Source organism: Motacilla alba, chromosome 20, assembly GCF_015832195.1.
Source record: "Motacilla alba alba isolate MOTALB_02 chromosome 20, Motacilla_alba_V1.0_pri, whole genome shotgun sequence".
Lineage (NCBI taxonomy): Eukaryota > Metazoa > Chordata > Aves > Passeriformes > Motacillidae > Motacilla > Motacilla alba.
In genome coordinates this window covers 249,328-270,243 of record NC_052035.1, presented here as the reverse complement: position 1 = coordinate 270,243, position 20,916 = coordinate 249,328, and the positions used below count along the sequence as shown (strand labels likewise).

Sequence of the window (20,916 nt, the reverse complement as noted above, 5' to 3'; positions counted from 1 at the left end):
CTAATTGGTGAGGAACTTCACTTTTTTTTCTTCCCATTCAGTTTTTGTTTGTTTGTTGTTTTTTGTTTTGTTTGTTTGGTTGGTTTTTTGTTTTTTGGGGTTTTTTTCAGATATATGTGTCTGTTTGGGGATGAAAATATGTTAAACTTTTAATCTTTCTAGGCTTTTCAAATGCAGGCAGATTTCCAGAGATTTGTGCTACTCTGTTAACTGCATGAGCAGGGTAACTGAGCAAAGTTGCTTACCTGCAGACTAAGCAGGTCTTCAGGCTTGGCTGAAATGGATGCTGTGTTTTAGCAGACCAGCTCCTCTTTGCTCTTGCTGCTGGGGTGTCTAGGACCAGGATTTTCTTCTGCTGCTATTCAAGGAATGGACTGATACTGGAGAACACCATACATTGTGTTTGGGTAGCCATGAGGTGAAAAGAAGGTTATGTGGGCTCTTTGAGGACATCCATAGGCAGTAATTATAAATAATTGCTGGCTGAGGTTCAAACTGGTGTTTTCAGTTTATTTTTTTTTGAAAATCAGAATCTGTTAAGGAGCTCTCCCTCTCTTCATAAGGATTCAGTCTGTAGTTGTTAAACCTATTTTCTTGTTATCTCCCGAGTTGGTGAGGAAGGGTCTATGGCCAGTTAGGACACTTCCTGCTCAGCTACTCCAAACAGCTGGCCTTGCTGATGCTCTGTTGTGTCTTGGTGGTTATGTGCATCAGTGAGTGTCCTGTGATCTCCTGATGGAGCAAGAGGATATAGTGGGAAAGGATCCCTTGTAGTTTGTATATGTCCCCAGTGGTTCAGCAGAACATCTGGGCTGTATTTCAAGGGAAATCCTAAGCTATTACTAAATTTAAAACAATCAGATGAGACAGCCTTCTAGGTATTAGGGTACTGGAAGTCAAATCTTTGAAACAGTAGAGTATTTTCATAATTTCATTGCTGCTGATCTGGAGAAGAGATTCAGGTAGTAGATAAGAGGTGATTGCGTTTGAGGACTTGCATCCCTTCACCTCCTGGCTTCATTGTGTGATTTAACAGTTGCTATCTCAAACTCTTCCTTTTTGGTGTCTTTGTAACGTGGAATAAATATATATGGGCTTGTTCTATATGCAGCTTAAAATCTGCAGTAGCAGTTTTCTCCCAGAAAGGAGCCACTGCTGACTGGGGATGCTAAAGCTTATGGGGAGCTCTTTCTTTGAGGTTAACTTAACTCCTGATGCTTTGAGCTCTAGCGGGGAGGAAAGGTGCCTTTTGCTAGTACAGAACTCTTTGTTGCAGTAGAGAAAAACAGAGGCAAAATGTTGGCAAAGGAGCCCCAGACTGGATGTCCTAATCTTGTTGTCAAATAGTGGGTGTCAAACAAAGTTTTGCTGTTCTGTTTGCACCTATGTGAGTCTGTGAGATGAAAGCTGGTCTAGTAGAATGATATGTATCAGTGAAGAAAAAACTTGATACCTGTGACTTGCAATTTTACAAGAAATGTATTTATTAAAGTCAGTGGTTTCTTTGTGAATCTTGTGGTTGAAGGCAACTGAATAGAAAACGGATGGCTTCTGCCAGTAGTTTTAACAGCTGACCACCAGACTACTTCAAATAAGTTTTTAAAAATATGCTGATGTTAAACGAAGTGATGATGACCTTAGTTTAAAGCTGCACTATGATTGTCTTTGCCTAAAGCTTTGCTAATTTTTACTGAGTGCTGGTTTTGTCCTGTCACCATCACTGGAGCACCATGCACTGGCGTATTAAGTGACTTTGTTAACATTTGTCCAGGGTGGATTGCTGACTGGGATGTCCAAGGGATTAAATGTTGTACAGTAAAAGCTCATCTCTTTGAGTTAAATATATTCACCCTGCAAGTATGAGGAAGCCATGGGGTACTTGGATGCTAAAAAGCCAAAGCAAGAATTTCCTTATTTTCCAGACTCAGAAGAAGAAGCTTCTTTATGAAATAATCCCATTTAAAGCTCTAGTCCTCCAACTGTCCAGTGTCTGTAATATTTTGGTGCTTGAAGGCTTATCTTCTAATTCAGTTTTGAGAATTATAGCTGTTCCTGAAACAGAAGCGTCTGCAGTTTAATATCTAATACAATTTAGTCAGTTATCCCCTGTTTGCAGGATGATGTTATGGTGTTTTGGAAGCCAGCACGGCAAAGCACGGGGTCTCTGTGGCTCCCGTGGGTGAGCAGGAGGGGCTTTGGCAGTGCTTTCACTGCGTGGGGCGACTCTTCAGCGCGGGGCGGTGGCTGCGGCGCTGGCGGGACGGAGGTCCCGGTCCCTGTGAAGGGCTGTGAGCGGCGGTCCCGGGGAGGGGACAACAGACCCGGCCCTTTGTAGAAACCTGAGGCAGCAGCACGCACCGAGGCAGAGGGAAGGGCTCCTGCGGGGGGGGAGCGGGAGCAGCGGGGAGAGCCCAGTAGAAATAGGTGAATTCAAGAGCCGAGGGGCGAGGCGGCCCGCAGTTGGTGCCCGGCTGCGCGGAGGTACCGCGCTCCTCCGCACCCGCCTGGGCCTGGGCGAGAGGGGCCGCGGAGCGCCGGTAGCCGCGTCCCCTCCCCGGCCGCGCGTGCCTCCGCTCCGCCGCACCGGGGGCACGCGGGGTCCGGGCCGGGCCGTCTGACGCTGTGCTCTGCCCGCAGATGGCCGCGTGCGTGTCCCGGGTGGAGCTGTCCGTGGCCTGCCGGAGCCTCCTCGACGGGGACCTGAGCTCCACGTCGGACCCCCTCTGCGTCCTGCTGCAGGACGCGGGCTATGGCCGGTGGGCTGAGGTAAGAGCGGCCCGTGGCCGCGCGCTGCCGACGGGTGTAAACACGCCGAGTCTCCCCTTTTCCATCCCGTAGGTTTTCCTGGAAGATGTGTGACATACTTAATTCAGATTTACGATTGGTGAGCAGTCCCATTGCCCACACTCAAACCTTCAGTGTTTTCTTTAATTGCTGACTTGCTTGCTCAGAGTTGCATCAGGAGTCTAATTTGCCTGTAACAATATGACTTGCCGTAGAGACATGCTCCAGAATACATTGTTTCAGCAGTCTTTTCCCCCTAGTTTTCAGAATTTTCCCATGCAATAGTGTTTTTCAATGCCGTTTCCTTTCTTGGTGATCCATCGGTTAGCCCAGTTTGTCACTGACTATGAGGTATGGTCCAGGGTGTGTAGCCTTGCTGGTGCCTGTGTCCACCTGGTGCAGGTAAAAAGCTGTATGTGAGAATATGGGCTTGTTACTCATTGTCAGCAGCTTTGCTCCTGTGTTTGTGCAGCTAGATCACAAGGAAAAGGTCAAGAACTGCCAAGACCCTGAATTCTGCAAGAAACTGGTGGTGGACTACTACTTTGAGAAAGTGTGGAAGCTGAAATTTGGCGTGTATGATATTGATAACAAGTCCTTTGATTTAAATGATGATGACTACTTAGGAGGAATTGAGTGCACGCTGGGACAGGTATGTGTAGACGTGTTAAGTGATGTACAAAATAGCAGCGAGAGTTGTCTTCATTATGAAAAATGAAGTGAAAATCTGCTTTGTCAAAGGCTGCAACATATTCAAATTTGAAAACACTGTTAAACAAGTTCATTTGTGTTACCATTGAATGTGGTTAGAAAAGTCATTATGTCGATCGCAAAGCAAAGGTCAGAAATACATGTATTTTGTAATTAATTGCTTAACCTAGGAGGCACTTCAAGAGTAATTATTTCCCCTTTGTCTAACATGATATTTTTATTATCTGTCTTCTAACCTTAGGTTGTGTCCAGCTCAGTGTTCACCCGACTGCTGGAATTGAAGCAGGAAAAGCCAGCAGGAAAGGGCGCTATTACGGTAGTTAAGGTTTTTGTTTGAAAAAAGTCTCTTAATATGTTGTCTGGGATAAAGTGGCTTTTCTGGTTTCTTGTCAGTATGTCTTCAAATGCTACATATACACAGGAGAGAGAGATATAAAAGAAACTACAGTTTCTTTTATGGACAAAATATAAGCAAAACTTTGTGATTTCTTGTTTACATTTTTTTCCCCCCTAAATTTCCATGGCAGAGATTTCAGCAGAGGAGATTAAGGATACCAGGGTTGTGTACCTGGAAACTGAAGCCCAAAACTTGGACAAAAAAGTATTGATTTAAAAAAAAAATTATCTTGCACGCTTCTCTAGTAATTACATTTTGTGCCTCTTGGCCAGGAATCTCTGTGTTTGCAGACATTAAGCTAAGCCAGTAATCCATTTGTGAGCAAAGGCTTGCTGTGTTTTGTGTTATTTACAGTGGAGTAAGTTGGAGATACAATTGCATGTTGAAGTCCACAATGTCAGACTAGAAACTCAACTGCCAGGTTTAGGTTTTAAGGTATTATTTTGGCTTTGGAATATTCTGTATATGAATACAAATCACTTATATAATTGTCTCAAGTGAACTGATACTTCTGTATTTTTGTTAAAGAAGAAAAGGTGGAAATTTAGGTGTTCTGCTCAATGTTATTTTAAGCCAAAGACCAATACAGTGATTTAGTCATCTAACTCTCAGCAAAATTATGTGATTTATAGGGACAAAAGTGGTTTGAGGAGGAGATCTTGGAATTGGAGCTTATAAATGCTGATGACTTACAGAGTGCAGCAGTTTTAAAAAGGAAAATAAAAAAGTAAAGAGGAAAGAAAATTAATGCATAGTTTGTTTGACTTTGTTATTTTTTGAAGTATTGTCTACTATTTAGTTAATTCTTTACTCATTTTGGTAAAATATAGAGGAGGCTGATTACTTCGGGGTTTTTGTGGGCAGGATTTCTTAGGTAAATTGGATCAATTTCTGGAGTTTGACAAACAGAGCAACAGAGCTGGAGCATGGCAGCTTCTGCACAGAGCAGAGGTAGAATTTCCACACAATGCTTTCCTTGAGTTGATCAGACAGCTTATTCTTACTCAAAGTGAGAATCCCACTCCTGGTCACGCTTTGCACCAGTTTTGCAGAGAAAGTATAAAAAGGTATCTGGTATCCTATAAAAAGGTATTCTGCTCACTATGGCTGCAGCAAATTGTTTATTTGCTGCCTGGTGACTGGGTGGAGCTACCCGAGTAAGGAGTCTTACCACAGACAGCAAGTGAGAAGAGGGTCTTTCTTCCTTCTCAATGGTGTTGAGCTTGGCTGTAAAATTTGACTTCACTGAGAGCATCAAGCTTTTATTTCTTCCAGAGCTGTTGCTTGGCCATTGATACATGCCAGGATTGAACTGGTTGAGGCTATTCTTAACCTGCTATGAAGAGCTCTCATGCCATCATTCCTAGTGAGTTGCATGCTGTATTCCTCATGTGACATTACGCTGTCATATTTTAAGGTCATCAAGAACAACTTAAATCCATGCTGGAGGAAGTTCAGTTGTTCCCTTGCAAACTTTCTGTGGTGGAGATTTTAATAAACCTATCAAGGTACAGCCTTTAGAAATTCTCTTTGTTGTTCCAAGTAATCAGTTTTCTGTTGATGCTAACTATGAATTATCAGGCTGTCTAGTCATATTTAAGTTATTAGATTGCCTTTCTAGAATTGTAGTGCAGCAGATAAGTGATTATATGTCTGTTTTAAAATATGATGAATTGTCAGATTGAGAAGTCGGGAAATGCAGAAGTGACACAATTTCCAATGATTAGTCATAAGAAGAATTGTAACTGGTTTTTTTCACTATTCTGGCCATGGTTTCAAGTTGAGCTTTGGTGGTGGTGTCTTGTTTGGTTGGGTGGTTGGTTGTTTTGGGTTTTTTTCATTGTGGCTTTCTAGCACTGTTTTTAAGTTGACTGAGAAACTTGCCGATATTGGACAAACTTAAGCGCCTTGGGATACTAACACAGAGAGGACTTTGAGGTATCTTTCAGATTTATCCACTCAAGAGACTGGAAGGTTGTCCCAACTCTTTTTTCTATCTGTTTCAAGTAGAAATTTAGTTTTGAGTCAGAATTGCATTCCCCTGTGGTCTTGTATATGATAACTAATTCTCTGTTGCCCTGGCTTGTGGACGTGTAGCAGAACATCTACATCTTTTAATATGTTTCTACAAAAGAAAAATCTGATAGCAACTTAACACATTAATTTTCCTTCTAAGCAATGTGTTGATAATTTAAAGGCATTTAAATCCATAGATTGTTCTGTGTGTGTATAATTTCTCTCTACTTTTCTAACACTTAAATGTTTTACATTTGCAGAATTTTACTTCTTCATCCTCTCTCTGAAGAAATCTCATGCTGAAAGCTTGATATGGAAGATTTAGCAAAATGCATGCATGCTAATCTTGTTCTTTGTGCAGTATGGTAGTTCCTAATAATTACTGAGATTATTACCTGGAAATAGGTGTTCGGTTGTTGTCTTGGTTTAAAAGACAGGTGTCTGCCAAAGAAGGTGGGAACCTCCCTTGGAAAGGAGAATATGATCTCCTTCCCTCCAAATTCTTATAACTTTGAAATTACAGGGCTTTCAGGCAAAGATATGAGAAGAGGAACAGCAGCTCCTTACGAGCGTGTGTGTGTATAACAAGGCAAACAAACACCAAGCCCGCAGCAACGCCGAGCAGACGCAGAGACCCCGGGCCGGCCTTCTCCCGGCTGCAGGCGCCTTCCCCTGCGGTGCAGTTCCGGGCACAGCCAGCAGGGGCGCTGCTGGCTCCCGGCCGGGCAGGGCGGGGGCGATGATTCCCCCGGGGCTGCAGGGGGCGCTGTGGCGCGAGCTCGGCCGCCTCCGCACACGGCAATGGCAGGCGGGCCGGCGGAAGGGATGGAGAAGGGGCTTCCTTAGCAAACTCACAGGAAGCAGCCAGTCCTAGCGGGTGTCTGCCACTCTGGGTGGCAAGCTGGACTGTAGCAGGAACCCCAGAACAGCAGGCTGAAACAGCAGAGGTGAGTAGACCCTGGGTGGCAAAAAACCCGAAGCTGTGGCAGGAGCAATGGGGGTCCCGCAGTAGCAGCCGGGCTCCCAAAAGCAGCAGGAGAGGTGCTCCCTCCAGAGGGGGAGAGGGGTCCTGGATTTCCCCTGAGGCATCCAAGCAGCTGATGAGGGTCTCTCCCAGTGAGGTTAGTTGTTGAAGGAGGTCCCAGTTCAACAGCTACTCTTATGAGCAGAGGCTCTCCCAGGGTAAGGAGAAGCAGTGAAGGACAAAACTCCACAGTGGTGAAACCTCTGGGCAGCAGCAGTCCAGCAGCAAACCACAACCAGTCTAGCACCAAAACCACAACCATGACCTCTGATCCCAAGAGCGAGACTGCGAGAGAGGGCTGAGCCCAGGCCCTGGCCCCCAGCTAAGTCTTGGTATCTCTGCACTTGGCAAGAGAAAATCTCCCCCAGCTACCAAGCTCACTACCCAGCTAAGAGACTGCAGCCAAATACACCCCTTGCCCCACTCCTCCCCATCTTGGCCACATCTTTTGTCTCACTTAGGCAACAAGTGGGAGAAAAATTCCCTGAGAGAGAGAGGAAAAAACCCAAAAAATCCAAACCTCCAACAGGTGTGCTGGGCTTGTTGATAGATGGCAGTGTTCTAAGTGGTGTTTGTGAGCTCTTATTGGTGGGGAATCAACAGTCTTAGGTCAGAAAGAAGTCATCTTTGTTCAAAAGTGTGCAGCAAGCATATAGAGGAGGTGACTAAGAGGTGCATATTGTCATTGATTAGAACTGACATGGTATGGTTTACACATGCTGTTTTGTGGGGCTATATTTGCTATAGCCAAATTTTTGTTTTGTTTGTTGTTAGATGCTTTCTATGCTTTGGAATTCACTTCAGAATTATCTACTTCTTCAAAAGGATAGCTTTTTTCTGTTAGTTCATTTAAGCCAAAATTCTTGATGCATGGGCAAATAATCTGTGAAATTTCCCAATGCAGCTGTGAAAAAGGATTAACTGTTCATATCCTTAACATGTTGGGGAAGTTAGTCAGGGTAGTCTAGACTGACAGTCAGGAGTTTCATTAACAACAGTGAAGTATATAATATTGCACTACTGTTTTATTTTTCATTTGGAATTTGTTCCTCAAAACCTCTTGTTTGAGGCTTCCAAAAATTTACCTAGTGGTGAAACCTTTGGGCAGCATACACCATTTTGGTGTATCCCCTAAACAACAACTTTGCCAGCTGTGTATGAGAATTAAATGCTGAATATGTGTGTGAACATAATTCTTTTGATTAAATGTTATCTAGTATTATGGCAATTCTTTCTTCATTGTGATTCAGAGTTATGTTCTCTTTGTTCTGTGTTAAGAACAGCTCATATTTGTGACACAGCCTAATCTTTGTTACAGTTTTGTGAAAAATAAGTGAAAGCAGTGCCTCAGCCCCATAGTTACTTAAATAGAAGTAACAAATGTAGCAAATAGAAGTAGCAAAATAGAAATTTATATGTATTGGTTTAATGCCATGTACACAGAGGCAAAATAATTTTCTGTGGATTTGGAAAGTTCGTCCTGTAGATGAATGGGGCCTTTTCCTTGCTGACTGTATTCCATGGCTTGTAATGAGTATTGGAGAGTTCATTTGCAAGGAAATAATAAATAACTCAGTACAGTGTCCTGCAGTATTGGAGGGTTTTGTTTGCAACAACACCACTCTTTGGGCTGCCTGCAGTGATTCTTAGCAAGTCTTAGAAAAAAACCTTTGTAAAAAGAGGTTTATTTTAAGCCATACCATGTTGTGAACTAATAACTGAACTGGTCCTTGGCATGGCTATGAGGGGAGTGGGAGCAGGAAGGAGGGGAGAGGAGGTATGTGGAGATGGCAGTGACTGGATTCCCTGAAGCTCTCCAGGTGGCATAAAGGAGGCCCTTCACTGGGAGTCTGCACTCTGGCTTCTGCACAAGAGAAGGCCTCCCTGGCATGAACCAGTCACTTTTGGGTGATGTGTAAACATCAGAATTGTTGGGAGAAGCAGAGTAAAGTTCCAGCAGGAGGGGTGGGAATTGTTTCACGGTGGAGTGTTCAGATGAGAAGAGCAGAAGTGGGGTGGGAAGGATGGGGAAGGAGAAGGGGTAGCAGTCTCTGTGGTGTCTTTTGCCATTAAGACAATGAAGGATGCCATGGTCCTTCCCATTTAGATGACTACATTAAGCCATAATTCACCTGGCTGTTTGTATGGCTTTTCCATTGATACCAGTGGAAGACTCCCAGTAGATCTGAATAGTCCTTTAAAGAGCCCTGTGTCATTCAGATATCTAGACATTGAATTTGACATCCTTATCAGGATGTTACCCATGGGTTCATCTTGTCCCACAGTCCTTAGGAGAAAGCTGTCACTGTGATTTATACTGGAGTAACATCAACTTCTTGATTTCTGAAGGCAGATCTCAGAAAGAGAGTTCCTGAATCTGTGTGGCATGTGAGCTTCAGAAGGGAAGGAGGCAGCTGCTTACAACTGTCCCTTAGTTGACTGCTTCTGGAATTGTGTTCTGCAGTTGAACATGTTAGAAATGCTCCTCACTGGTGATTTTGTGGAGAGCTATGACACCATGTTGCTGTAAACCAATTATTAGTATATTTTCATTTGTATATGCATTGCTGTTTTGCATTATCTAGTTCTGAAGCCTTCATTCTGACATAAAAATGACTGTTTATTAATAAAGTGTTTATAATTTGCTTGGTATAAGATGTAGAAAGAGGCAGACTTACTGTTCATGGAAATTAGAATTTCCTTGTAAATTGATATTATTGTTGGACAGAAAAAAAAAAGAACATAGCTTAGATAACAAAGTTTTAATTGTTTGTTCCCACTACTCCAGTTGCATATCTTGTCCTGAATGACCTCACATTTACACATTTGGACTGGGAAATGCTGAAATGCTGGGGGGGTTTAATGTTTCTTTAAAATATTTATTTATTTATTTAATCGCTTACATTTAAACCAGGGGAAATTTGTGTTGGTTGGGGTTTTTTTTGTTTTTTTTTTTTTTTTTTTGTTTGTTTTTTTTTTGTTTTGTTTTTGGTTTTTTTTGTTTTTGTTTTTTGTTTTTTTTTTTTTAAGTTTTCACCATGCATACTTAAATGGGTGAGGAAGTGAACATGTTCCTCACTTGAGATTCACTCTGGCTCCTGATGGCGTGGGGCAGTTCACAAGCATTGATGCAGAGCTGTCAGACAGGAGATGGGGCAGTGAGCCATGGCCAGTCTCCCTAATGCAGGACGCCTGCCCATTGCCTGCTTCTCCCTCCTTTCAGGTGCAGTTTGCAAATCATGACAGTGATGGCTCACATGACTTGATAGGCACTTTGGAAATGACCCTGGCGCACATGCAGACAGCTGATGCTGGCTCTCTGGTGAGCTTCCTCAGCCCCTGCTAACTTAGTCCAGATTTCAGGCTTTCAGACCCTTTCTAATATTGAACTCAGACATGCACTTTTAGTTGTTGCTTCCAAACATGTGTATTTTTGTATTATTAAGCCAATATTTAAAAAGAATAAAAAGTGGTGTGGGAAGTATATTTCTTTGTTTTCTTTGGGTTCTAGTACCATTCCTATTTCTAAAAATATCCTTGAGCCTGTTATCTGCTGGTCCTGTTGTCCCCTGACCTACTTTTCCCAGCAGTTCAGCTTGCTTTGGCCTCTGCTGAGTCAAGGGAAAACAGAAATGCTTGTTGGTGCTGTAACAGATGAGTCCAGAAGCACAGCTTGTCTCATATAATGTATGTGCTGGAGCTGGTCACCCTCCTGAGCACTCTGGTCACCTTGCCAGCTAACAGTAGTCCTTCCAAGGGGCACTTGTTTTGGTCATGCAGTCTAGAGTAAGTTGAGTCACATGCTGGTGTTGCTGGTTTTGGTTTGTTTGCAGTGAAAACCTGACATCTCATTCTCCTGGAGATTGAGATTCACCTGAATGGAGGCAGCTGTATTTGCACACAGGACGTAGCTCAGGACTACTCCAGTTGCCAGCCAGCTTGATTGGGCATAATACAAAAGTTGGGTGTAAGGTTCTTGCCTTTTTTCTATCCCTTGTGAATTCAGAACCAATGTGAATGAATCCAAGCAGGGAAGCACTGCCACTGGGAACCTATGGCCCAGGCTTTTTTAGCCTCCCCACCCTGAGAGTTTTGCTTCCTCTGCCTAGTGCTGGTGGCAAAAGCATTCTGTTTAGCTTGTCAGCGGCCAAAGTACTTGCAGACCTTTCAAAATTAAATTTCTTAATTCTGCTGCGTATTTTGGTAACCCTGAAATTGGGGGCTGTGTGGCACTGTCTGTTCCAGTAATTTGCTCTCCTGTAAAGGCACATATTTTGGAACTTGATTCTGTGCTTGCTTTCTGTAGGTGGAATACGAATGCATTCATCCTGAGAAAAAACAAAAGAAAAACAGCTACAAAAACTCTGGCATTACTAGGATAAAATCCTGCAAGGTAGGAAGATTTTTGTTAGGTTTTTTTGCTTTTTTATTTTCTGATCGTAGTGAAATGAGTAGGTGTTACAATGTCTGTTCGTCTAGATTGAGACAGAATATTTATTTCTGGACTATGTGATGGGAGGCTGCCAGATTAACTTTATGGTGAGTTGTTCCCCACTGCTTGTATTGGTAGATGACAGGACAAAAGCAGTGAGGTTGTGTTCAGTACATTTATTGGCAGCATGAGTGACTGCAAATGCACTATGAATTTGCAGTGATGAAGTCTGCAAAACACTAAAGGATACTGTATTTTTGCTTTTTGTGATCAAGTAGCACTTTAATGGAGCTAGGGCTTCTTAAACTTCTGTTGAGAAATTGGTTCAGTCTGTCAGTGGAAAGGATTGCTATGGCTTGGAAATACCTGTACCCGAGTGGGAAAAGGGGTGCAGGCTTGTGTGCATGTCCCTGTGTAGGGTTGCCGTGTGCCTGGGAGAAAAGAAACTGTGTGGGCCTGAGCTAACCCCCTGTTTCTGGATATAGTTTGTTCTTCTCATTTGTTTGTGCTGACATATCAGTGACTTGCTGCCATCATGTTGCCTGATCAGGTGGGTGTACACTTCACTGCCTCCAGTGGAGATCCCAAGTCACCAGATTCTCTTCACTACATCAGCCCAGATGGGACAAATGAGTACCTGATTGCCATGTGGAGTGCAGGAAGTGTAGTCCAGAATTATGACACATATGTATTGATCTTGACTGATCTAGTCACCATGTCAAAAATGTGACTAGAACAGCTTGTTCTAGCCCTGCACTGTTTTAATGATTGAGGGGCTGCCTTTCCTTGGGAGATCCCTTTAGGAGCTGCTACTGTTTCCTCTTGCTTCTGTCAGTGCTAGGGAGGGCAATGGCCCCCCTTCATAATTTGCAGTATTTGCTTGGCTTGTCCCTTCTGAGTCCCTTGATGCTTCAGCTGGGCACTGATCCCTTGTTGCAGATGATGCATTGCAAACATGAATGTCCTATTCGGTTCAATGGGAATGGATACTGGGAGCGGTGGGAGCAGTCATGTTTGTCTGCTTTGTCCTGTGGCTAGGGTGGGATTGGTCTGGCTTTTCTCTTGCTACTTTAAAATCTCCTGAGAGTCCTGTGGGGTGCTGCACTGAGAGAAATTATCTAACTCTCAAGCCCAACCCTGAAACCCTTGGATACCTGGTGCTCAGCCATGGGCAGCTGGATGATGTACCAGTTCCTTATGGCAGGAATTCTGCCTTTGTCTCCAGCTACTTTTGGTAAATAAAACCAAAGAGTGAGTTATTACAGAATTGCTCTTTCTCATTTTTGTTGTTGCCCTTTCTTTCCAGCAACAAACTGTTTCCTGCATTTGAGTTTGGAGCTCAGGTTCCTCCTAGCTGGCAAGTAGGGTCTTCACAATGCTGGGCCCTTGCTCTGTCCATGTCTGCATTCCCTAACTGTTTGTAATGTCCCATTTCCCAAGGTATCTCATGAGTTTGCTTCGAACTTCAACTCCAGCAGCCTTTATTGCCAAGATGAAAACACCTCTGTATTAATGATGCCACTGAGTGGGGGAGGTGTTTGAAATGCTGTGTTTATTTCACAACTGGTGGAAATCAAATGCAGCACCAAGACATGGGGCAAATATAGCTTTACTTTCACTTTGATGCTGATAAAAGCAGATGTGTGTTGATGCAGGCAAGCTCCATAACCTTCACTGAAGGGGGTCTAGATTTAATTGATTGTCAGTCTGTACTAAAATGTTTGTTGCTTCAAATTGGTTACTTCTGCTGGGTTACAGGTGCCAGTGGATTCAGTGCAGTCCTGTGCCTGTGCTTGTTAAGATTTCAGAGCCGCCATCTGCTGAGGCTTTTAGAAGCCAGGGTTTCTCCACCAGCAATGTGGATATGGTTGACTGCTCTCTTTTCAAGTTTGTCTTAAAAGCTTGCTTTTTTTCATAGCCATCTTCTCCAGAGGAGGTGGTTTCAGGTTATATTTGGTTTGTATGGCAACGTTTTGGTAATGGGGGCTACAGGGGTGCTTTCTCTGACAAGCTGGCCAGCCAGCTCCAAGACAGATTCATCACTGGCAAAGACCAAGCCCATCAGTGATGGTGGGATAACTGATTTTAAAAGGGGGAAAAAAACCCTGTGTGACAGCAATCAGAGGGAAGGAGTGAGAATATATTAGAGGATCAATACCAGAGACACCAAGGCTGGTAAATAAGAAGGAGGAGGAAGTGTTCCAAGCATTCAAGCAGAGATTCCCTTGCAGGCTGTGGTGAAGACCATGGTGAGACAGCTGGGCCTCTGTAGCCCAAGGAGTCCATAAGGGAGGAAATAACCACCACCAGCCCATGGATGCCCTTCTCTGGAGCAGCCTGTTCCTGAATGAATGCATCTCGTGGGAGGGACCTACATGGGCAGTTCATGAAGATCTGCAGCTTGTGGGAAGGACTCATATAGGAGAAGTTTATTGAGGATTGTTTCCTGTGGAAGTGACCCTTTGCTGGAGCAGGGAAAGAGTGAGGAGAGACTTTCCTCTAAGTGAGGAAGGAGCAGCAGAAATGACATGTGAACTGACCACAGCCCCCATTTGCTGTTCCACTGAGGGGGGAGGAGAGAGAGAATTCGGGAGTGAATTTGAGCCTCAGAAGAGGGGAGGTGAGGGGAAGATGTTTTCAAGATTTAGTTTTTAATTTTCTTTATTCTATTCTGATTTGATTAGCAACAAATTCAACTGATTTCCCCATGTCAAATCTGGTTTGCCCATGATGGTGGGTGCTGAGCAATCTCCCTGTCCTTATCTTGACCCATGAGCCTTATTATATTTTCTCTCCCTTGTCCAGCTAAAGAGTGGGGTGATACATGGCTTTGATGGGCATCTTGTATTCAGCCAGGGTCACCCCAGCACACTGCTGTATTTAAGGGCAGCTCCCAATGCTAGATCATGACCTTTAAGGGCTGAGTTCTCGCAGCATGCTGTCACACAGAATTGTTCTTGAACAAGCATTTTCACTTAGTTTTTTTCTCTGGTCTTAAGCCAACAAAAAGTGGAATTAGAAATTCAGAGCTAAAATCCAAGCATTTATTCTCAGTTCAGCCTTGTCTGCCTCACTGGGATCTGGGTCTGTGGTATTTTAGGGTCCTTATGCAGCAGTTTTGAGTGGTACCATGCTAAAACCTGATGATGGACAGTGTAAACAGTGACAAGTGAAGCTGCATTGATACAAGCCAGGAATAGGCCAATTTAGATGGATCCATAGAAGAGTATGTACCATCTAAAATAGGACTTTAAAATTTTTTGTTTGGTTAACCTGAAAAATGCTTTTTGCATTAAAAAACCCTTTAGAGATTCAAGCATTTCTGTAACAGAAATGGCAATCTTCAATCAGGGATTGTTTTCTAACTTCTGCACAAAGAAAATGAAAAGTTAGTGTTCCCAAGAGCTTCTGACCTTGTCTAATTAGAACTTAACCAATTGAACAAGGTAAATTGAGAAGGTAGAAGGGAAGAGTAAACACTGTCTTCACCATATCTTTGGTAGGTTATTTTTTCTGCAACTTCATAGAATCATAGAATGGTTTTAATTGGAAAGGACATTAAAGGCCATCTGGTTTCAGACCCCTGCTATAGGCAGGGAAACCTTTCGCTAGACCAGGGTTGCTCAGAGTTCTATCCAGCCTGGCCTTGAACACTTCCAAGCAAGGGGCAGCCACAGCTACTCTGGGCAACTTGTTCCAGTGCCTCACCACCCTCACAGCAAAGAAGTATCCAATCTAAACCTACTCTCAGTTTGAATCAATTCCTCTTTGTCCTGTACATGCTCTTGTAAAAAGTCCCTGTCCATCTTTCTTGTAAGCCCCCCTCAGGAACTGGAAGGCTGCAATTATGTCACCCCTAAGCCTCCTATTCTCCAGGCTGAACAAACCCAATTCTCTCAGCCTTTCCTCCCAAGAGAGGTGCTCCATCCTCCTGATCAACCTGGTGGCCTCCTCTGGACTGGCTCCACCAGGTTTGTGTCTGTCTGGCACTGTGAACTCCAGAGCTGGATGCAGCACTGCAGGTGGGGCCTCGCCTGAGGGGACTAGAGGGGCAGAATCCCCTCCCTTGACCTGCTGCCCACACTTCTTTTGATGCAGCCCAGGACATGGTTGGTTTCTGGGTGCCAGCACACACGGCCGGGCATGTGCAGCCTCTCATCCACCAGCACCCCCAAATCCTTCTCATCAGGGCTGCTCTCGATCTGTTCCTGCCCCGGTCTGGATCAATACTGGGACTGATACCCAGCCCAGACGCAGCACCAGCATCTGGCCTTGTTAAACCTCAGGAGATTCCCGTGGGCCACTTCTCGGGCTTGTCCAGGTCCCTCTGCATGGCCCTGTCCTTCAGGTGTGTCATCCGCAAACCTGCTGAGGGTACGCTTGTTCCCTTCATGTACTAATGAAGATATTAAACAACACTGGTCCCAATACGAACCCCTGAGGGACCCCACTTGTCACTAATGTCCATTGGGACTCTGAGCCATTGACCACTACTCTCTGGATGTGACTGTCCAACCACTTTCTTATCCATCTAACAGTCCACTCATCAAATTCATCTCTCTCCAATTTAGAGAGAAGGATGTTGTGGGGATCTGTGTCAAAGGCTTTACAGAAGTCCATATAAATGACATCTCTGTCCCCTCCCTTGTCTACTGAGCTGTGCCATTGTGCAAGGCCACTGGGTTGGTCAGGGAGGACTTGCCCTTGGTGAAGCTATCCATGGGTCCCATAGACTTAAGTATATTCAGATACCTCAGGTGATCACACACCTGATCTTTACTTACAGTGAGAGGGACTTTGCTCCTCCAATCCTCATCCTGCTGTCCATCCACTCAAGAGGTGTGGAAAGAGAGTTTGCCATTGAAGACTGAGGCAAAAAAGCTATTGGGTACCTCAGCCTCCTCATCTGTTGTTACCAGTTTTCCAGCATCGTTGATCAGGGCTAACAGCTTTGACTTTTCTGGTTAATGGGCCTGTAGAAGGCCTTCCTTTTACTCTTTCCCTACTTTGTCAGGTTCAGTTCCAGCTCCACCTTGGCCACCCCTATACACCCAAACTTTATCTCTGTACTCTTCCTGGGTGACCTGTCTTAGCTTCAACTGTCTGTGCATTTGTTTCTTTCCCTTTAGTTTGACTAGCAGTTCCCTACTCAGCTATACTGGTCTCTTGCCTGATTTCTTGCTCCTGGGATTGCTAGCTCTTGTGTTCTATGGAAGCTCTGTTCTTCTTAAAAATCTGCCAAGCTCTGTTCTTCTCCCTTGTCCCCGAGGGCAGTATCCTAGAGGATCCCACTGACTGTCTCCCTGAAGAGCTGGAAGTCTGCTTGCCTAACCTTCAGTGGCCTAATTTTACTCTTACCTGACCCATATTCCTCAGTAGCGCCAATTTCACCAATGCATGATCATTGCAGTGCAGATTGCCTCTGATCTTGATGTTCCCAATTAGCTGCCTTGCGTTGGTGACCAACAGATCCAGTAATGCATCCTCTCTGGCAGGGCTGTTGATCAGCGGGGTCAAGAAGTTATCGTCCATGCATTTCTGGATTGCCTACAGCTCATTGTGCTACTTTCCCAGCACATCAGGACAGTTCAAGTTCCCCAGCAGGACAGGAGCCTCCCATAGCTGGAGCAGAAAGGATTCATCAGCAGGCTCCCTTTGATCAGGCAGCCTGTAGTGGACCCCAACCATGAAGTTCCCTTTGTTGCCTTGGTCACTAATTTTTACCCACAGGATTTCTATCAGATTTTTACCCACATGGCTGCTCTTCACACTCAGTCCACCTCTTGGTATAAAGGGCAACCCTTCTACCTCTCCTTACTCTCCAGTTCCTTCCTGACAGCCTGTAGCCATCAGTAGCTGTACTCTAGTGACAGGATTCCCATGGGTTTCAATAAGGGCACAAAGTTGTAGCACCAGTGGAGTGCCAATGGCTTCCAGGTCCTCCTGTCTGTTGCTTGTGCTCTTTGCATTGTTGTAAGGCACTCAGCTGGGCATTTGGCTTTATCGCCTTCCTAGAGGAACATTCATAATTCCTTTGAGATAATTTTCTGCTGTTTCTCTTTTGGCTTTTATTACCTTTGGAGACCCTGTGTTCCAGTGATACTCACACACTTCGAAGTCAGCAAGGGTATAGATGCACTTTAGCTGGGCTTTTGATTTCACCTTCGATGCTGGCATGTCAGCCCTAGGCTCATGTCTGCTAAGTCTGGTCTTATTGCCTTCCCCCTTCAAACCTAATTTGAAGCCTTCTGAATCAGCCCTGCCAGCTCAAAAGCCAAAATCCTGAACTTTCTGATGTTAAAGGCACAAAGACTGATGTGAAGAATTGTAGAATGGGGAAGACATGTGCAAATCCAATCTCTGCAGCTGTCCACTGTTTTAATCTCTGTGCTTCCTGTATTTCCTGTTATGCTGCTGCTTATTTTCCCTTCAGGAGTTCACAGCTGTGTCTTCTGGCTATGCTATTTAGCAATGCTTATAAAATAATGACTGGAGGAATTGTGGGCTCTTGTGGAAGCTTTCCTTCCTTATGTTGTAGGGATCCAAGGAATAGTGGATGCCTACCACCAGATTCTGCCTCAGATCTGACTCTACAGGCCAACCAACTTCTCTCCTATTATAAACCACATGGCAAGGAACTGCTGCAGTAAGTGCAAGGTCTTTACTGTGGATCTGCTTTGGGTTGATGTTTCTGTTTTCCATGTTGATGGTTGACTAGAATGGAATAGTAAATTGATGTTATCTTCCTTCCTTGGAATCGCAAGTTTGATCTTCTGTTGTCAGCCTACAGAGAGCCTGTTGATACTCTCTTGGTACATAGTGATATGAACCTATACTGGGTAGACACATTAGTTTAATTGCTCAATTGATATTTAGTTCTCTCCCAGTTTGCTGGCACTGTATTTACTGTTGCATTGTATAGGGGTGCTCTGTTGGTTCAACCCGTTGGACTAAGGCAACAGTTGCCTCACTCTACTCTTACCAAGATCTGTCACCTGTAGGGCGTGCATATAGAATAGAGTTTTGTGCTGAACAATTTTGCTCTCAGGAATGCTGAGAAAAACCTCTAAGAAGCTACCAGAGGGCTTGACTGTCCCATGATAGTGGCATGGAGTCTGAGAACTGTTATATCAGTGTGCTGATTGCAGAGCAGCTGTGCTTCTCTATGGTCATGGGCTCATTTGTGTGCTGCTGTGGCCATGATTGCTGTTAAAATTCTACTTCATTTCTTTAAAACTTGATTCATTTTGCTTAATAATGAAGGACTTGGATGTACTGATAGATTTTAGCTGATTTCATTCTGACAGACCAATCAGAAAGAATTTTGACATATACTCTGCTACTTGTTTTATCACCAAACTGTGTCGGTATTTTTGGTGCTACTTAATGTTTGTATGTATATCAAATACATTTCCCATGCTGTGAGGCACTTGGGCTAAGGAGATCCATTTCTTGCATTTCTGAGGGTATTTTTTAACTTTCCTAGCACTTTGGGGAAATCTTCCTAATTCTCGTAATGTGTTAAATATCTCTACTTTTTCTTTCGGTTTTAAACCTAACTATTTAAATTAAGAATCAGCAATTGGATACAGCAATTTGTGTTAACTGTGCTTGGGAATTGGAAATTCAGTTTTCTCTTATTTCATCATGTTTGCCTCCTTTTAAGTCTGTAAATAGCTGCTATAAAACAGCAGTTGCTCATTTCAGAACCAGGTACTAACCTTAATCTTCTGGAAAATGATAAAAATTTTAAACACTTTCCACACTAAGGCATTAGTTTGAGGTACTCCTTTCTTTCTGGAAAAGCCATTCTTCCCTTCATGTTACCTCTAGAACATCTCATGTTAGTCATCACTGCTGTGTTTTGAGATTTTTAATACTTCTAATGCTTTTAATTAGACACACCTGAATTAAATTATTGATTAAAAAAAGAACCAAGGCTTTTTGAGTTATACTGCAGGGATATTAAATATCTCTGGCCTTTCTGAATGCCAGTCAGTAAAACAGCACCTATCATTGAATTTCATATGCATCTGTGTTTATTTAGTAGTACTTTCTGTCTCTAGTAATTTTTGCCAATTGATGTAACTGTTCTTTATAAATTGAACTTAATCCTTTCTCTTTTTTCTAGTACATAGAATTTTGGAAGTGCACAATGAAAATCATTAGGCATAGGAAAAAATGCAAATGAACATAAGTTTCTTTAATGTTCTGGTTTTGTCTCATGCACAGCAACATTTGATTTCTTTCTTAGCATAAGGGAGTGCTCTATCTGCCTTCAGTCATGTGAGCTCTGGTGTTGAAGCTCCTAACTGTATGCTTTCTCATGTTTTTCAGCAATACTTTATCTTGCTGATCATCACAGATGGAGAGATCACTGATCTAGATCAAACTAGGCAAACCATTGTTAATGTCTCTAAGCTGCCCATGTTCATTATCATTGTTGGTGTTGGTGAAGCCAATTTTAAAGCAATGGAATTCCTTGATGGAGACAACGGTGTTCTGAAATCTGTGACAGGAGAGCCAGCTGCCTGGGACATTGTCCAGTTTGTGCCTTTCCAACAGTTCAAAAATGTATGGTTTTTTTAAATTCAGAAGATGTCACTGTGATACTTTATGAAAATCCTTTTGCCAGGATTTTTTTCTCCTGAGAAGCTGAGAAGCCTCAGAAAAGAAATGTCAGCAATAATTATCTGCTGCTGTGGAATGTGGCAGGTGAATCTTTGATTGGTCTCATGTGAATTGTTTTTACTTGATGACCAATCATGGTCCAGCTGTGTTGAGACTGAGCAGTCACGAGTTTCTATTATTCATTCCTTTCTAGCCTTCTGATGAAATCCCTTTTTCTATCTTTTAGTATAGTTTTAGTATAGATAATATAATATAATATAATATAATATAATATAATATAATATAATATAATATAATATAATATAATATAATATAATATAATATAATATAATATAATATAATATAATATAATATAATATAATATAATAGCCTTCAGAAACATGGAGTCAAGATTCTCGTCTCTTCCCTCATCCTGGGGATCCTCAAACACCATCACAAGAGTCCCATTGCCAGGATGTATGCATCCTAAAAATGACCATGGTCTTGACAAGGCAGCAAGCTGCATGCTCAGAGGGGCATGCCTGTGCTGCTTGTTCCCAGTGAGAGTTGGGATGTTGGCTTCTGTGTTCAAAGCTGTGTCTTGCTGTCTTGTCGTTCTTGAGAGCCTTCATTGTATAATTGATTTTGCATACTATCTCTTGGCTATTGCAGGATTAAAGGAGATGTTCTCTGTCCTGGGATACGAATATTTAGGCAAAGAACTGAGATCATACTGTCAGTCTCTGATGTTGAGGTCCATGAGTGATTGAAGTTGATGTCAGTCTTCCCTGCTGTTGAAGGCAGTCCAGTCACTCACCAGCTCCCTGATTTCCACCGTTGGCATTGGCATTCACGCATTTTGTGTGGTCAATTGGCTTGAGTGATTAAAATGAAAACCCAAAATGAGAGACCTTGCTAGTGGCTCGGGCAGTTTTTCACTCA

The 20,916-nt window shown here is 43.3% G+C and overlaps 1 protein-coding gene across 1 annotated transcript in view; it reads left to right on the top strand.

Annotated features, from left to right (window-relative positions):
* The window catches only part of CPNE1 (copine 1), a 39,524-nt gene that overhangs the window by 17,251 nt on the left and 1,357 nt on the right, over positions 1-20,916 (top strand). Inside the window, 9 exon segments of the mRNA XM_038158577.1 lie at positions 2,638-2,766; positions 3,257-3,436; positions 3,737-3,811; positions 4,757-4,843; positions 5,310-5,357; positions 5,359-5,400; positions 10,156-10,254; positions 11,239-11,325; positions 19,702-19,938. Coding sequence (XP_038014505.1) covers positions 2,638-2,766; positions 3,257-3,436; positions 3,737-3,811; positions 4,757-4,843; positions 5,310-5,357; positions 5,359-5,400; positions 10,156-10,254; positions 11,239-11,325; positions 19,702-19,938 — 984 coding nt within the window.